Raw genomic sequence first — 19,486 nt, forward strand, 5'->3', positions numbered from 1 at the left:
CACACCCCTAAAGCTACTGCTGCTTAGGTTGTGCAGTCGATCTTTATTTGAATCCAGAGAAATGTATAGAGTCTTTCAAGTAAGAAATAAGCTTAATGGGAAGTATTTAAGAAATAAAGCAAATGGCTACTGATTTTATTCGTCAAAAGCAATTTGTGCTCTTCTTTGAATTATGAATTCAAAGACTTGGTTAGATAACCTATAATACCCAATTCAGATTTATGACTGAGTATCTTGTATTTTCAAATCTGATAATTTTTTTGAAGTTTTAAGCATTTTATAAGATAGTATTTCAAATGCATACCTAAGACCTCTCTGTGGTAGTTATTTACTGTGAAATCATGCCAGATTTAAGTGTGAACTTGCCATCTAATCTGCTTCCCTTTGCACTGCCAATACCAAGAACTGGTTGAAGGCATGGTGGTGATGGAAAGTGCCATCAAGTCATAGCCAATTTATGGTGACCCCTGCTGGAGTTTTCAAGGCAAAGAGACTAACAGGTGGTTTGCCATTGCCTACCTCTGCATAACAACCCTGGTCTTCTTTAGAGGTCTCCCATCCAATTACTAACTAAGGCCCATCCTACTTAATTTACAAGATTATGGTGGTATAATAATAATAGAAACTTTAAGCAAGTGTCTTGTGGTACCTTAAAGATAGCAAGATTTTATTCTGTATCAACCACCAACTACATGAGCTTGTGAAAGCTGCAATAAATATCATATCATATGAGTTAAGCTTTGTTGTGAGAAGATGGGATGGAGAGCTATGAATGCTCTCAAACTTCTGCCTGTACCATTGATTACCAATTATTAGCAAAAGATCATATCGATTTACTCTTCCAGGCAATCTAGTATGTAGGGGAGAGTATTATTTCCCAGTGGTTTGCAGAAGAGTCTTACGTAAAATGTAATGGATGTGTGTTAAACATAAATTGTTGTTGTGTCTTCCTACCATTGTTATCTTAAAGGGCTTAGTCCTTGTTTTAACTGATTAGATCTTAGACTTTCTCTTTAGTTTTTATTCTTTTGCTTATTTCTTAAATAAAAGGTGCCCAGGATCAAGCCTGCATAAAAGCCATCTATAGTAGCCTGGAAACACTATTCATTTTAGATAAGATACTCTGCACGTGCTCAGGGACATTTTCCTTATTATTTTTGTCATGTTCTTGGATTATTCTTGGCACTGAAAACTGGTGTGGGAACAGAAGCCTGGTTGTAACTAGATCAGATTAAGCCCCAAAGATAGCTGTTGGGATCCTTGTTGAAAACATGGTCATCCAGACTTAGATCTGTCATGATTTTTGTTTTATGCTTGAAGCAGCCTATCATCTCTTCAACAATAGCAAGTAATGTTTTCAAATGTTTATCTTTCATTGGTTTCTAATGTTTAATTGGATCCCCAGGATACTGTTCCCCTCACCCCTTAATATAGCATGTCACTCCAGGCAGAACAAAGAAAAATCTAATTTTCTGAAAAATCAATTTCAATTTTACACTAGGGATAATTGCAAAGCTGCATTTATATTAGTACTACAAAGGTCAACATATGGGTCTTATGGGTTCTCCATACAGTTAGTCGTATCCATTCAAAGAACCAATATGAAGATTTAAACCTTCTACGGAGTATTAATACAAATACAATATGTTAAACATCCATCAGTGAGCAGTGTAATTGATACGTTATACCAAGGTACTATGAATACATAGTCTGTAATTTCTCTTATAATTAACAGTGTATTCCTGAATCTTACCCAGTGCAGGAGCTAAATAATTTTTTCCTTCACCTGAGATAGCTGAAGTTTTAAGATTACCCTAAATTGTATTCTGTGATGTACTGTGCCTTCAAACTGATCTTAATAGAAGCAAGAGTAATTCAGTCTTAATAAGTTCTCTGTGGTGGGAGAAGGATCAATATCCTAGCCCATTTAAAAAAAAATGTTGACTTCTGTCCATAAAGGATTCTATTACAACCTGGATTATACAGTTTATTTGAAATGGATTTTTGGGTAGAATGCATTTTCAATATATAAATTACTAAGCCTGCCTCCCTTTATATTGCTTCCTTTGCAAGAATTGAAAATAGCAGCAGTTAAATTAAGTAAGCTCCATAGATCATTGCTGTTCTACAATGATTGTATTTAGGTTTCCAAATTAACATTCAAGCATAACCTACCTTCTTATGTTTAAATCTGTATTAACACAGAAACACTGCCAATAAGAAATGATTTATAATTTAAATGTAGTTATTTGGGGTATCACCTGTGGTTTTTGTGTTAAGAAAAGCATTTTCAAAGTTTTGGGTTCTGGACCTATATAAAATATATATACAAATGTAGCTCAAGTGCTCAGTTAGCTATGCTGTATTGTAGTCCTTTCCCAGACATCTATAGCAAGTGAATACTATAATCATTAAAATTGCTCCGTTAAGAAAGCATATTATGGGTAGGGTAGGAGGAACAAGAATAATAGAGACTGAGGTCTTCCTGGATTTGTTATTGGAAATTCTCCTTGTAATGTATGGCATTACACAAACAACTGGAGTATCTATTGCGTTTCTGTATTCTTTGCACATAGCTTGTTTTCAACAGGAATTTCCCATTGAATCTTTCCTTATATGCGGCAAATGTCTGTCTGTCCTTTGAAAAAAGGAATAAAACCAATTTGCTCCCACGAAAGCCTGTGGTATAAAACCAATATTTCTATAATTTAATTATTGTTGTCTTTACTTAGGAATTCACAATAAAGAATTCTTCTGTCTCTAAGCAGCTTACTATCTGTCTTAGGAATAAAAGTTATAAAACTAAACACAAAACTCACCCATTTGTGTGCCATCACTGAGGCTTTTAACATGGAAGAGCTAGGGAACAAAGCTATAACCATCAGAAAAGAGGAAGAGGGACAGGTGAAAATTTAACAATCTACCCCATTTCTACCATGTTTTAAGCTCTAAATATATGCTACTCTTGTAAGTACTGTGGCAACACACCTTGTCTAAGGTTTTTAAGTGTAAATTTTTTAGAAGAGTTTTTTATGGATGGTTTTAGAGAGGAAAAAACCAATATGGAATATAGAGGAGCTTAAGCCAAAGAGAGAGATTCCTTTCTGTTGGATAAGAAATACCAGTCATAAAGGGGCTTAGTGTTGATTGGATGAAAAGGAACTTTTCAGGACTGGGTTTCTGTGCATGAGAGAAGGCCAGGTTTTCATACACAGGAGAATGAGGTGGCAGAATGCTGAGGAGATAAAACGGAATGCGCCGCTTCAGACTGCAGATGGTGAATTGCGGTTATGAGAGTTCTTTGCAGACAACTGCATGCACACAGAAAACTAGCTGGTTTTCTATTTACAGGTGTGTTTTAAAAAAAACTACAGGGAACACACCTATGATCTGACATGGTTCAATCCATTGCACACTCTGATTACTGTCTTGCACTGTAAATAAAACAAGTGGGAGTCGGTAAATGACAGTTGAAATTGCTGGAGGGCAGCTATACTTGAAGCAAAGAGGGCAAACTTCCAGGGAAATATATAAAATAAAACCTACCATTTAGAAACTTTAGGGATAATATGCTAGAATTGTATGATAGTATTAGATAGAAGTAGAACCAAACTTGTTCATCCATTGTTTTGAGTTTAAAATTTATATTGAGACACTAGTACTGAAATCAAAAAGAGTCCAGTAGCACCTTTAAGACTAACCAATTTTATTATAGCATAAGCTTTCGAGAATTACAGTTCTCTTTGTCAGATTCTCGAAAGCTTATGCTACAATAAAATTGGTTAGTCTTAAAGGTGCTACTGGACTCTTTTTGATTTTGCCACTACAGACTAACACGGCTAACTCCTCTGGAACTAGTAGTGAAGTTTCTCTTTAAAGAGGTTTTTGAAATTTTAGCAAGGCAAGAGAGACCTCTTTAGTAATGATGTAACAAAAAGTATTGGTTACATTGTACAAGGAGTAGAACCTGCAAAACGTGTTGTTCAAAAACAACGTCAGAGGTGGCAGCAAAGTTGAACAATTTGTGAAAGTATAAATTTCCAGTAAATAGGTATATTGGATAAGATAGACATTATTCTTATCTTACATCATTTAACTGAACTGAATTGGGACACTGGTATTGCCCTTATTATTTTGACCCAAAGGTTTCACAGCCTTAGTCAGCCCTGTCAAGAGCCTGTTGCTGACAGGCACTCTCTTGGTGATTCATACTTCTGCCCACTGATCACCAGCTGATCAACAGGAGGAGGCTGGCCCAGGAAGTAGAGCTTGCAGGAGGATGTTGGCCGAGGAAACGGACGTATATGTGCCCGCGTCCCTGGTCAACATATCACTTCCGGTGTACCCTGGAGGCAACAGCATTGTGCTAGGCTGATGCCTTAACAATTCAGTGTTGTCGCTTCCAAAATGTGCACCAGAAACACAGCTAAGTACCCACTGCCACCACCTCCCTCCCGTTGCTGGGAGGACCTGGCAATCCTAGTAGTGGTATGGCTTTCATATCACTCACACACTTTGTAGAAAGCTCTTTTTCATGCAGTGTGTACTTGTATTCATTTACTGTACAACCGCTTGTCTGGAATTGACTTCTGGAGAAGGACGTGTTTTAAGAATGTTTAATAGAATGTTTGATCCCATAATGTAGATTGCTGCAGCATCAAACACATTCAGCAATATTTTCTATCTTGATAGGAACTCTAATGGAATTTGAAAAGGAACCTAAATGAAATTTTGAAAAGATATTCTCAAATCTCTCAAAGGAAAATACAGGCAGTATCAGGGAAAGGTATTATAAAATAGAGTGTGTCCCTGATAAACAGAACAGTTGGACCATATGGGGGAGAATAACCTCATAAATTTATTTTAATAGGTATTAACACTGAAAACATTAGTTGGGCTTAAGTCAGCTGTTACTAACAACAATATAATAGTTTCCAAGATACTGTCAGGACCTGTCGTGCCCTGGTTTAAATGTCAGAGGAAGAATCCTAAGGGAAGGAGGAAGAGTCCAAAGGGAGAGAAGTCCCTTATGAAGTCCATTACATTCAGGCTCTAAATCCAAAGACCCCATGCCTTCTCTTCTACAGCTGGTTCCTAATCAGCAATCTGATAACAGAGTCCTGCCTCCCCCACCCCCCATGGACCCTTCTACCTCCATTTTCACCCACAGCAAAGGAAGCAGAGCAGTAGAGCTGAAGCCTGGACTAAGGCTGGTGGCCTGAGGTCTTCCATGTCCCAGTTGCACTCTGGAGGCAGACACTGCTCCTTAGGTTTTTGCAGAATCAGAAACCTAACTCTGGATACAGGAAAGGGTGGGACCATCAGCTCACTTTGTTCAGTTGAGCTTCAGCCATTACTAGTTAAACAACCCTTGGAAATTATCTGGTGTTTTCCCTGCACAGCTGTTTGCTTCATTGACACCACTCCAGTCCCTTACTCCCTCTGGTGGAGACCCCCAACTCTGCCTCCTGAACTGAAGGACAGCTCCAGCTTAGCTAGTACTTGGCTTCTAAACTTGAGACCTTGTACCTTCACCCCTGACTCCACTAGTATTTTAGGGAGGTGATCGCGCAAACAAGGCCAGTGACTTGGTTTCTTCCTATACCAACATAATCCTACCTTAAGGCTGGCAGCACTGACTGTTACAGGAATGCAACTGCTTCAGCTTTATTGAAGCAGTGTGGAGGCTGCCATATCCTATAGCAGCTTCTACAGTTTTTGGTAATTTATAAATCACGTGTAAGTATATAAATCACGCATTTTGTTTTTGTACCTTGAGTATACTATTTATACACTGAAACCAAATGCTAGTACTGTATAGTTCTAAGAAATCTGGGACAGCAGTTATACAGAAGGAGAACATGCAGTATAAACATTCAGGGAGTCATAACCTTAGATTTGTATGTATCAGCAGTAGCTCATGTCTTGAGCAGGGCAGGGGGAACACTATAATTGTGATGAGTTTGGCACCAGCCTATGCTCACTGTCCATTAGTAGTTAGTTAATCTATTAAGGCAGATAACATAATTATTTTCTATTGCCACTTAATTCTGTTTAATCTAGTGTGTGTATGTATTGTAATTTATTACTCTGCTATGTTAAAGTTGTATTACTGACTAACTATATCCTAATTACTATAATCATCAATCAAAATAGGACAGAAAGGTTAATAGTAAACTGTAAGGTATGCCAAGATATGCACAGAAATCATTCCATATACATACAATTATTATTCTTGAATGCACAAAACCTAATTTCTGTTCAGTTCAATTTGAGTGAACGTTGCACTCAGTTATTTTCCACCGGTCACTGTATAATAGATTAGACTCGCATCAATGTCTGTGTAGTGCTCTAACAGTGTAATCCTAAAAAGAGTTACTCCAGTTGAAGCTTATTGAAACCAAAGGGCTTAGACTGGAGTAACTCTCCTTAGGATTCCCAAGTGTAATATGGGGATTAAAGATCAAGATGGATAATCATGTTAGTCTGTCTGTAGCAGAGGAAAAAAGCAAGAGTTCAATAGCACCTGTAAGACTAACAAAATTAGCAGTAGGGCATGAGCTTTCATGAGCCACAGCTCTCTTCTTCAGATACAGCTAGAATATGAGTTCATCTGTCCTTATATCTTAGAGAGTGGAGTGATTACGGAAGCCGAATGATAATAGCTGGTGAATGACAAAGGCAGGTGTGATTGAATAGGGTGGGATATGCAGAGGGGTAGTGGGTGTGGAGAAATTAGTACTGGTAATGAGATAGGAAGTCTTTGTCTTGATTCAGTCCAGGTGGATGCATAGTCGTGAGCTTTATTATCAGTTGCAGTTCAGCAAAAAGACTCATTACCAATGCTAATTTCTCCACACTTGCTTTTTGTCATTCACCGGCTATTATTATTTGGCTTCTATAATCACTCCATTCTCCAAGATATAAAGACAGATGGAATCACATTTAGCTGTATCTGAAGAAGTGAGCTGTGGGTCATGAAAGCTCATACTCTGCCAATGTTGTTAGTCTTATAGGTGCTGCTGGACACTTGTTCTTTTCCACTGCATAGGGATTAAAAACATCCCAGAGAACTTTTCTTAAGGATAATGCAACAAATACGTGTGTTAAATAAATAAAAGATTAAATATGACAGTAACTCTAAAGAAATATTAAAAACTATAGTGAACATTGAAAATTAAATTAACATTTCGTGCCAGTATTTCTAATTTCCTCTATTTCAGCTGTTCCAAGTGATGCCTTCTTACATAAAAATGGACCAAATAAAATGTCTCATAATATGAAAAACTAGAATTTATGGTATGCAGAGGGTCAGGATGCAGAAAGACATATTCCTTCATTCCATGATACCTAATTTCAAAAGCTTCTTTCGATATAATACCATATTACAGCATAATACAACACAAGCATTAAAAGCAGATGGGTGGGAGGGAAACAATCACCAAGCATTTCCACTTGGATAGAAACCATGGTTGAGCACAGAACTTACGTGTTTGCTTCCAAAGCAGATAAAACAGCGACTTGTATAAAAGCAGCTATCTAGATCACAATAAAATCACTAAATCTCTTATGCCTATGTTGAGACAATTAGCCCTTTGGCCTTTGAATTCTTAGTTTCAGCATCTGACTTGATTAGGCCCACATACTGGTTTGCTATTGACATTTCCAGAGGAAAAGGTAATAAAAGTCACAGAGAATAGACTCCTTCCAAATGGACCTGGTGAGCAAGGTTTTGCCCATATTCTAGGCTGCCCATTTAGGGAATTGGATAGCCCAGATTCCCAACTTTTATTTTTTAAAGCAGTTTCTAACGTTTGTAGTTCTGGAGGAAGAAGAGGTAGTGTGAAGACGGTATTTTACTCAATTGTTAAATAAGGTGCAAACTCCCCTTTCAATGTTCTAATCAATGATTGGATGTAATTTTAGGGAATTTGTTACGTATTTTTGTTGATTGCATATATGAATGAAGGTGACACAAGCAGGATTTATACAATATTTCTTTAAAACTATTGCTAGAGATGGTCATGAACTGGGAAAATGGCGGTTCATTGCAGTTTGTGGTTCATCGCATTTCACAAACCACGAACCGGCATGAAATTGCCCAGTTTGCAAATTGGTTCATGAAAACGTCACTTCCGGGACAGTAGAAGGTCTGCAGAAAGCCCATCCCCCCATTGCCTAGGAAACTGATTGATCGGTGCCAGGCTGTCTGCTGTGATGAACCAAAAAACAAACCAAAGGAACTGGGCAAATAAGGAACCAGTTTCCACATTTATTATCAGATTTGCCAGAAACTTAGCTGGATTCAACATAGAACAGCATGTGGTATGACTAACTCTCCTCTACATTTACAATGTATTCAAAAAGTTTATCCTCAAACAAGTTATCATATTGGTGAGGAAAATGCATCTGCACATGCTCAGAGGAGCCATTAACTTCATTTTCCACTGAATAGCGATTAAAAACATCCCATCCATTGTGGCTTTGCATATTTTAGATCTGAGATTTGTTTTGGAGAAGGGAAAGGAAGGAATGTGTGTCATTTAAAATTCCATATTAGAACAGTTTGCAACTGTTTTCCTTTTTTTGCAGCCCAGTTTCAAACATTAATTTTGCAGGATGCAAACGTAAAATGCTGCATGTTCACAAATACACTGATGTCTTTTTAATTGAGTATGTGTATCAAAGATCAGGAGTGAGACTGCGAACCATACAATGTCAAGTGTAACCACCCAAGATCAAGCTGTCTATGAGCACAGTGGAGGTTGAGCAGAGATCACTCAGGCAATCCAAGAGCAGAGATGTGTGTGGCCTTCACCCCCTTCTGCATCTCTCACTTTGTCTGATCCCCCTACTTAGGTCAGTGGGTTTGGTTCACATAAACCTAGAGATGAACTGCCCATCCCTGGTTTACTTCTACCAGTACTGTTCTGCCCCAGTTCCCACCCTCTTTTCTTGTTGTGAACCTATCTGAGCTGGTCAGGGGAGCAGATTCCTCAGACGATGACTGGAAATGGGAGGGCAGTGGCAGGGCAAAACATAAAACAGAAATTTTAGCAAAAAATGTACCAGATAAGCAATTCGTAGGCACTGGCATTTTGTATTCAGCTTCTAACTATTTAGGTCTGCAAACTATGAGGACAAGCCATTCTTTCCCTTTCATTAAGGATAAATCTAAAAAGTAGTCTCCTGTTTTAAATTACAGGATATAGTAGGGTTAACAAAAAGGACTAATCTCATGTGTTTCTTGGTGGTGGAGAGTGCAATCAAGTCAAAGCTGACACAGCAATGCCTACTGGAGTTTTCAAGGCAAGAGACTAACAGAGGTGGTTTGCCATTGCCTGCCTCTGCAACTCTAGCCTTTGTTGGAGGTCTCCCATCCAATGACTAACCAAGATTTACCCTCCTTAGCTTCTGAGATCTGATGAGACGAGTTGCCTGGGCTATCCAGGTTGAGGCCATGTGTCTGTTACCATGCTGATTAATAAGTTTTATTTTGTTATGTAATAATCTCTCCCTGCCATGATTCATCTTCTTTATTTGCTTATCAGCATAATCGCGGTAATTTCCATAGAGGAACACTGTGCAATTACAAAGAGAAGATTAGCATCTCTTGACAAAATTTTTGGGGTATGAAAGAGAGGTTTTGCATTTACACATATTAATCTTAAATAATTAGCCATTTATAGAAGAAGGGAGTCACAAATGTGCATGGGAGATGTCTATTTTAAATATCTTTTTTCAGTGTTGATTCATCTTGAGAATTCATATTTAAATCCATGTGGTCTCTGAGTTAGCTTCCATTCAAACATACAGTCAGCATAATCTTTTCCCGCAGGCCTAAGATTAATGTCTCTTGGTTGTTGCCCTTCTTCATTGTAATTTAAATTGCTAAACAAACAGAATGAGGCTAGCATATGCATATGATCAAAGCTGTTAGCTAGAAATGGAAATAAATAAAGCTAAGTAAGTCATTAAGGCCATGCTTTTGCAAAGGACAACTATAGTTCCAACATCTTAGAAAAAATAATCAAGTAGCACACAGTAGTGGGGTTAAAGACTTAAAAGCTACTATACTTCTGTGTAAATACTAATTCAATAAGACTGACTTCCGGTTTGGGATTCATGGAGGTCTAACGCAGCTCCATTTGTGGAGCTGACCGGATTGCCGTTTTAACCGGCCGGAGGGGTGAAAATAACCCGCGGCCGACTGCTCTCAGGCGGGGAGCAGGCAAAGAACGCTCAAGACCCTAGGGTGAGTTAGATCTCGGACGAGGGGGGGCTCTACACAAGGAGTCTCCCCCCCGATCCTTGAGGTCCCACCTTGCGACGGGTCGGCTATAATCTCTGCGGCAATTTTGGGGCCAATTCGGCTGGCATAAGACCTACATACCCAAGCTTCGATCGGGGAGGGAAGTCGAGAGGAGAATTTAAGATCGAAACAGCGATTACAACCCGAGAAAGCTGGAGAGAAGGTAAAGATCGCTATCTCTTGAAACGGGACAGATTGACAAAAACAGAGAGGAAAGAAAGTAGACTTTTAAACTGCAACAGACTAGCGAAAAGGAGGTGAAGACTCGGCAGGAGTTGTATTTTAAAAGAGACAAAGTTTAAAGAAGTTATTACAAAAATCGGACTATTGTTTTGAATACCTGTGGTTTTGGAGCTGTGGGAAAAAGACACCATCGCGAGACCTGCTGTGGGAAGACGGGAGACAGGAAGTGCGTAACAACAATAGAGTGGCTGGAGGGAAGCGGCCCTTGCCAAAGGACAGGAAGTGGGGAATCGCCATCTTTGAAAGTGGAAGGGTCGTGGCTTCAGCGGAAGAGGAAGTAGGCCATCTTGGATTATAATAACATAGAGAAACCATAGAGAAAAGACGCCCGACATTTTGGATATAAAAAATTAATTTTGGCAAAGATTGGGACATTTAAAAAAAAGGAAAACGTTTAATTATACGCCACGGAGCTGAGGAAGAGAGCAGATTCGTGGGAGCGAGCTAAAGCAAGCCCCACGATGTCGAAAAAAGAGTGGCAATCGGCAATAGAAAACTTGGACAAAAAACTTATAGACATGATGAAAGAACTTAAGGACACGAAATTGGAGCTTATTAAAGAGGTCAAGGAAGTTACACAGACAGTAAAGTCGGAGCTGTCAGAAGTGAAAAAAGGTGTGGAAACGATTAGCAGTGAATTACAAGGAACGCAGCAGAGAGTTAAAACAGTAGAAGACGCGATGGAGAATTTAATAGACACGCAACAAACAGAGATGAGGCTGGTGAAGGGGAGGATGTCAGTTGCAGAAACTAAACACATGGAGAAGCAGCTCCGTTTTCGTGGTCTGCCAGAAGTGGAAGGGAAGTCAGCGCAAGAACAGATGACTGAGGTGTTGGCTGATTACCTGGGGAAGGAGGAGGAGGAAATTGTGGCTATCCTAGATGTGGCGTATCGTGTGAACTCGAGAATTGCAACCCAGAGGAAACTACCAAGGGATGTGATTGTGCAGTTTACAACTAGAAATATGAAAGAGAGGATTGTGACCAAACAATTTCAAGATCCATTGGAGATTGATGGCAAGACGATTATTATAATGAAGGAACTGCCCAGATCAGTGTTATTGGACAGGAAAAAATATAGAGTGCTAATTCAGACTTTGAAGGACATGAATATCAGATACAGATGGGAGTTACCGGAAGGAGTGTCCTTTGAGTTTGGAGGGGCAAAAAAACGTATCAGATCTGAGCGGGAGATGGAGAGATTTATCAAGGACAATGAAAAAGACTTACCAACAAAACCATGAATATGGAGTGTAAAGTATTATCTTGGAATATAAATGGACTAAACTCACCGAATAAGAGAAAAAATATTTTTCATTGGCTACTAAAACAAAAATGTGATATTGTTTGTTTGCAGGAGACCCACATTAGAAAACAGGATGTAAAATATTTAAAATCTGGAAAATTGGGCAAAGAATTTGTAGCGGCTTCCAACAAGAAAAAAAGAGGAGTGGTGTTGTATATAAAAGAGGAGCTGCAGCCAAAATTTGTTATGAGAGATGTGGAAGCTAGATTTGTAGCAGTGGAATGTAATTGGAACTTAAAGAGAGTGTTGGTAGTCGGACTCTATGCACCTAACGGTGCAAAGGAAAGCTTCTTTGAGGACTTAAGGAAGCACCTAGACGATCTTGTATATGACCAGATAATTCTTGCTGGAGATTTCAATGGAGTGACAGATTTGGAATTAGACAAAAAGACTACAAAAGCACAAAAGAAAAGAGGACTATTGCCAAAGCTTTTTTTTGAGTTGATTCAACAAGAGACTCTCGAAGACGTATGGAGGAGAGAATATCCTAAAACCAAACAGTTTACTTTTTATTCTGCAAGGCATTTTACATTATCAAGAATTGATATGATCTGGGCCTCAAAGGACTTAGCGCTATGGACTAAGGAGGTAGAAATAATGCCGATGGTAGGCTCAGATCACAACCCAATTATGTGGAAATTTGGAAAAAGGAGAAAAAGGAAAGCCTGGAGAATAAATGAGGACCTGTTACAGGAAAGTGAGAATATGGAAACACTGAGAAGAGAGACTAAGTTTTTTATACAATACAACGTGAATAAAGAAGTACCAACCAGTAAAGTTTGGGACGCGTACAAGGCGGTTGTAAGGGGCATACTAATGGACTTAAATGGTAGAGCAAGGAAAAAGAAAGAGGAGAAAAGACAAGAGATTGAGGAGAAAATAAAGGCCAAAGAAGTACAGTTAAAAAAGAGACCAGGGAAAAAGAAAATACATCAGGAAATCAAAATTCTTCAAGAACAGTTAACAGCAATGTGTAACAAAGAATTGGAGTGGAACCTTAAAAGACTGAATCAAAAAGCTTTTGAGGGTGCTAATAAACCTGGGAAATATTTGGCATGGCAATTAAAGAAGAAAAGGGAAAAGAAAATAATAAATAAAATTTGTGAAGAAAACAAAACGTATTTGGAGCAGACTACCATTAGCAGAGCCTTTTATAAATTTTACGCTAAGCTGTATGATAAAAAAGAAGTAAACAAAGAATCAATAGCATCATATTTGGAGAAAACCAAACTTCCAGAGATCTCGGAAGCTTGGAGAAATAAGTTGAACAGTGAAGTAACTGATGAGGAAATAAATATGGCAATACAATCCGCAAATCTAGGAAAGGCGCCAGGGCCAGATGGACTTACGGCTAAATTTTATAAGACAATGGCCAATGAACTGGCACCATTCCTAAAAGAGGTGATGAACGGAGTTTTTAGGGATCAAAGAATTCCAGACACTTGGAGCGAAGCGAATATATCATTGATCCCAAAAGAGGGCCAAGATCTGACTAGCGTGAAAAATTATAGGCCTATATCACTACTCAATAATGACTATAAAATTTTTGCGAAGATATTGGCGGAGAGATTGAAGGGGTGGCTCTCGGAAGTCATAGAGGAGGAACAAGCAGGCTTTTTGCCAGACAGACAAATAAGAGACAACTTGAGGACAGTGATCAATGCTATTGAATACTACGACAAGCGTTGTGACAAAGAGGTTGGTTTCTTCTTTGTAGACGCTGAAAAAGCGTTTGACAATTTAAACTGGGATTTTATGTTTGCCACTATGGAAAAGCTACAACTGGGAGAAAGATTCGTCAGAGCAATCAAGGAAATCTATAGAGACCAGATTGCAGCAATTGTAGTGAATGATGAATTGACCAAAAAATTGACGATTAGTAAAGGAACAAGACAAGGTTGCCCGTTATCTCCATTGTTGTTCATTTTAGTATTGGAGATTCTGATGATACAAATTCGACAAGATGAGGAAATACGAGGAATAAAAATAAAGGACTACTCATATAAGGTCAGAGCATTTGCAGACGACATAATGTTAATTGTAGAAGACCCACTGGAGAACATGCCAAAAGTGATAGGCAAGATCAAGGAGTTTGGAGATTTGGCAGGTTTCTTCATTAACAAAAAGAAGTCAAAGATATTATGCAAAAACATGACTAAGCAGAAACAACAATTGTTAATGGAAACAACGGATTGTGAAGTAACTAGTAAGGTGAAATACTTGGGAGTTGAGCTGACTGCAAAAAATATAGATTTGTTCAAGAATAATTATGAAAAATTATGGACTCAGATAGAGAGAGACTTGATCAAATGGAATAGATTGAACCTGTCATGGTTGGGCAGGATTGCAGCAGTTAAGATGAATGTGTTACCAAGAGTAATGTTTTTGTTACAGACAATACCAATCATCAGAGACTCTAAACAATTTGAAAAATGGCAGAGGAAAATATCAGATTTTGTTTGGGCAGGCAAGAAGCCTCGAGTGAAAGTAAAAGTTTTACAAGATGCAAAGGAGAGAGGCGGAATGCAACTGCCCAATCTGAGACTTTACCATGATGCAATCTGCCTAGTTTGGCTAAAAGAGTGGATGACATTAAAGAATAAGAAACTATTAGCCCTAGAGGGATATAAAAAAATTTTTGGATGGCACGCATACCTATGGCATGACAAAGTAAAGGTCAACTCGATGTTCCTGCATCATTTTGTAAGGAGAAGTCTATTTACAATCTGGAAGAAGTATAGAACTTACTTACAAGAAGGAACCCCCTTGTGGGTGGTTCCATATGAGGTGATAGATCCGAGAGCTGTGGATAATGAACAACAATGTTTAACGTATAAAGAAATAACTAAGATTGAAGTATCTAAACTTAGAATAAAGACGCAAGAGGAACTATCACCTAACTATGATTGGTTTCAGTATAGACAGATTAGAGACTTATACAACTCAGACTTTGCAAAAGGGGGCATACGAACAGAGAACTCGGAACTAGAGCAGACCCTTCTTAAAGAAGACAAGAAAAGAATATCCAAGGTATACCAAGTATTGCTGAAATGGTATACTGAGGATGAGATAGTTAAAACACAGATGGTGAAATGGGCTATAAATTTCAATAAAGAAATAACAATGGAGGCATGGGAATACTTGTGGAAAACTACAATGAAGACAACGACATGTATTAATATTAAAGAGAACATTTTCAAAATGATCTATCGTTGGTACATGACACCAAAGAAGATTGCGCTAGGGAATTTGAATACTTCTAATAAATGCTGGAAATGTAAGAAACATGAGGGCTCCCTCTATCATATGTGGTGGTCGTGTGAGGTAGCTAGGCAGTTCTGGGGGGAAATAATAAGAGAAATGAGTGAAATTTTACAGTTTCAAATTAATAAGAACCCAGAACTCCTGCTGCTAAACTTGGGAATGGAGGGAATTCCAGCCCATCATAGGACGTTGATTTTTTATATGACTGCAGCAGCTAGACTTTTGTATGCGCAGAAATGGAAAGTACAAGAAGTACCAACTATTGAAGATTGGATCTACAAATTGCTGTATATGGCTGAAATGGACAAGATGACAAGAAAACTGAGAGATCTGGACTCAGGGCAGTTCAACACAGACTGGGAGAAGCTGAAACAATATCTGGAGAAGAAATGGGAGGTGGGAGGAAAACTGTGGCAGTTTGAGAACTACTGAAATATAATAAAAGTATAAAAGAGAGGGGTGACTTTACCGGGGGAGGAAGAGAAATGTGAATTTATAAGCAGTTAGATTAATTGATTGAGATATATATAGATATGTATAGGTCAACTGATAGAGAATAATTAATGATAAGGTTTAAACATGAGGATTGACTAACTAACAATATTTTCTTTCTTTGACAAGATTTATATGCACCAAACTGAATGTATAGAAGAGTTAAATTGATTGAGTATCTGAGGAGTTATATAGAATTACCATAAAAAGTTGAAATGAGTAATATATAGAGAACAAATCAAATTGTTTGATTTAAATGTGGGAAATTTTTATGGTTTATGATATATAGGTTTATATAGAATTATTCAAAACTGGAAAATGGGATAAATGGTTTATCTAAAGACGTATAGTTTGGGTGTATAATAATTAAAGGAGTTAATGATGCACTGCTTAATATAATGGAGAATGTATATCTGTTTTAGACAGAGGAATTTAATAGAAGTAAGGGAAAAGGGACAGAGGGTGGGAAAGCTGTTGGAAGTCAACAAAAGGGGGGGAAAGGGAGGGGGTTAGAAACGAAAAATTAGGGGAAAATTGATTGTAATGTAAAAATAAAAATGTTCTAACCCAATAAAAAATTTTTCAAAAAAAAAAAAACTAATTCAATAAGACTGAAGAAATAATCATGTCCTGAGTATCAGACACATAAGCAACGAAACTATATTTTGAAGCCCATGGCTGATAAACTATAACCACTGGACTATGGTGGAAGGAAGGAACTGGAGATTCACACCATGTTCTGAAATTGATGCATTTGTTGTGCAAGCTGTTGTATTGGTAGTGGCGGTGGATTTTGTAAAATCTTTTTTTCCACCAGGAAGCTGTATATAAATATGTTATTGAAAGCAAGCAGAGATTTCAAAGAATGTTTCTTATTATTGTTATAAGAAAGTGTTTGCCCTTTCAAAGAATATACATATTGCTTTGTATTTCAGTTTGAAGGTATTTTTTATTTGTAATACAACTGTTTATCCAGATTGGGACAAAGGAACAAAATAATTTTTTTTTTGCATTAATTGGAGGGTTTTTTTTAAGATAGTAAGAAATGTAAAATAAAAAGTAATATCCCATTTCTATACAAGAGAACAATGGACCAAAATCTGATGGTGAAATTATAGTAAAGCCATAAAAACCTAAATAATGCTTAAAATCGTACATTTCCAGTAAAGATATTTGCAAAAAAAAAAAAAACCCATGCTGTTGTGCTGTCTAAGCAGGGAAGAACGTAATCTGGTATAAAGTATTCTAGTTTGTTTTGTTCCTCTTGCAGAGAAATGTCTGAAAGAAATAATTGAAGTACAAGTGTGCAATGTTTTTGATGGCTACTTATTAAATTTTTGTTTTCTTTTGTTTACAGGGGAATTTTGTTGCAAGCATGACAGCTATTTTAAGACAAATGGAAGATTATCACTACGCTCATTTAATCAAGACTTTTGGGAAGATGAGATCTGATGTTGTTGTAAGTTCAGCTTGAAACATTTTTTTGCCTCCTCAGTGCATTGCTTGTATTTTACTGGTATTTGATAAAGGAAGTTACAGAGCTGGAGAACTTTATTATATGAGCCACATGACCTGACATAAAAATCGATGAAGCATTGTTGTTCACCTTCTGAGCCAAGAGCAAAGATTGTATCATTGCCTTTATATTAAATGACAAAGCAACTGATCCTCCAGGAAAGTCCACATTTGAAAACATGGCTGAAGTTGTTGCAATAGGGGAGGGGCAATCAGTTCCATATGTCTGAATCCTATACCTAAGCTGAAACTAGCCCGCAGGTCTGGGCATTTGGCAAACACTTCTGCAGTACTGGTTGAAACACGTCCTTGTAGCATTTCCATTACTTAAATATATCCAGTTTCTAAATAATGTTTGCTAGTTTTCCCAAGAGAATTTACTTTGTTTGGTGAATTATAATTTATTTCTATAGCTGCTGTTTTATCCAGTGCTGTTTCACAAGCTGAGTTTTAAAGATATGTTTGATTATTGATATTTGTAATGAGTCAAACTCCTCAAGGTTCTTTCTAATCTTTTCTTTCTGAGTGTATAGTACAACTTAATTAGAGCATTGTAGAAGGGAATTTATAGCTAAGTAGATACCTCTCTAATGACCTGGAACTATCATTGCCATATGGCAAAATGCATGCTGCAAAGTAACAACCAAACTTGTTGGCTGAGATCCATTAATTAGCAAATGACCTGAAGTCTGATCAACTGTGTTAGATTACAGACTCGGTTACCTGGGGGAGTTAGGGTCTATGGATTTGCATTTTAAACAGTTCAAGAGAGAATTGAATCTTCTCATTATATATATATTGTAGAGACAAAGGACAGAAGTAACACTCCTCAGTTTATTGTAAATACAGTTAATATACTCTTTAGTTTTATCCATTTTGTTGCTTGGGAATGGAGAGCAGGAGAAGAATAAATAGCCATTTTCTTGACATAATCATAAATCAGCACAGTTTAGGGGTTTTTAAATGAGATACAGTAATCTATTTCTTTTTTTATAACAATTTTTTGGATTTAGCAGTTTTCAGTCAAATAAATCATAAACTTGGTTGTTGTGGGTTTTCTGGGCTGTATTGCTGTGGTCTTGGCATTGTAGTTCCTGACGTTTCGCCAGCAGCTGTGGCTGGCATCTTCAGAGGTGTAGCACCAAAAGACAGAGATCTCTCAGTGTCACAGTGTGGAAAAGGTGTTGGCAGGTCATTTATATCTACTCAGGAGGGGTGGGGTTGAGCTGAGTCATCCTGTAAGAGTTTCCCAGGGTGTGGAATGCTAATGGCAGGAGGCTTCAGTGTATCCTGAGGAGGTTCTTTTGCATATGGATTGGTGCTTGATGTGCTAATCTTCTCTGCAGGGCTATTGTCGGGTGTAGAGTGTTTTGTTAGCCTGGTGTTTTTCAGAACTGGAAACCATGCTCTGTTCATTCTTAAGGTTTCTTCTTTCCTGTTGAAGTTTTGCTTATGCTTGTGAATTTCAATGGCTTCCCTGTGCAGTCTGACAAAGTAGTTGGAAGTGTTAAATCATAACCTATTTTCTATTCAAAACCATTTTAATGTTTTTATTAGTCTGTTTCACTGCCTTCGCAGAAAGGGCGGGATGGGCAAGAGAAGTTGTCGGGAATGGTCTTAGTGTTTCTATACATAGAGGGCAAGGTTGAAAGAGGGACCGGGACCTTATCAGGGAGAGGACACGATGGGCAGGACAAGTCATGGGGAAGGGTTGTTTTGGCACCATCCAGCCTCCAAAATAATTCTGGCATCGTAATCAAGGAAGCTGACAAAGGCGGAGCAGTTGTCATCATGGACAAACATAATTATATACAAGAAGCAGAAAGACAACTCTCCAACACAACATTCTATAAAATACTACCTTCTGACCAAACGGAGCAATACAAAAGGGAACTCAATAAAATATTAAAAACACTCCCCATGGACATACAAGAATGCATCCATACGGACACACCCCAGGAACCACGACCAGGAAGATTCTACCTACTACCCAAAATCCACAAATCAGGTAACCCAGGACGCCCCATTGTTTCAGGAAAATGCACTATCACAGTAGGAGTCTCGGGATACATGGACTCTATCCTCAGGCCCTATGCCACCAGCACACCCAGCTATTTACGGGACACCACTGACTTCCTCAGGAAAATACAGTCCATTGACAACCTACCAGATGACACCATCCTAGCAACCATGGATGTGGAGGCCCTGTACACCAATATCCCACATGCAGATGGACTGCAAGCCATACGGAATATTATCCCGGACAAAACCACAGCACACCTCGCCACTGAACTTTGTCATTTCGTACTCACTCACAAATAGTTCGAATTTGGTGACAACTTATATCTACAGGT

General features: G+C 38.1%; 1 protein-coding gene across 1 annotated transcript in view; it reads left to right on the forward strand.

Moving 5' to 3' along the window:
• The window catches only part of DOCK1 (dedicator of cytokinesis 1), a 602,286-nt gene that overhangs the window by 305,178 nt on the left and 277,622 nt on the right, over positions 1–19,486 (forward strand). Inside the window, exon 28 of the mRNA XM_054984271.1 lies at positions 16,975–17,076. Coding sequence (XP_054840246.1) covers positions 16,975–17,076 — 102 coding nt within the window. The remainder of the gene's footprint in view (positions 1–16,974; positions 17,077–19,486) is intronic.

This window comes from Eublepharis macularius, chromosome 6 (assembly GCF_028583425.1).
Source record: "Eublepharis macularius isolate TG4126 chromosome 6, MPM_Emac_v1.0, whole genome shotgun sequence".
Classification (NCBI taxonomy): domain Eukaryota; kingdom Metazoa; phylum Chordata; class Lepidosauria; order Squamata; family Eublepharidae; genus Eublepharis; species Eublepharis macularius.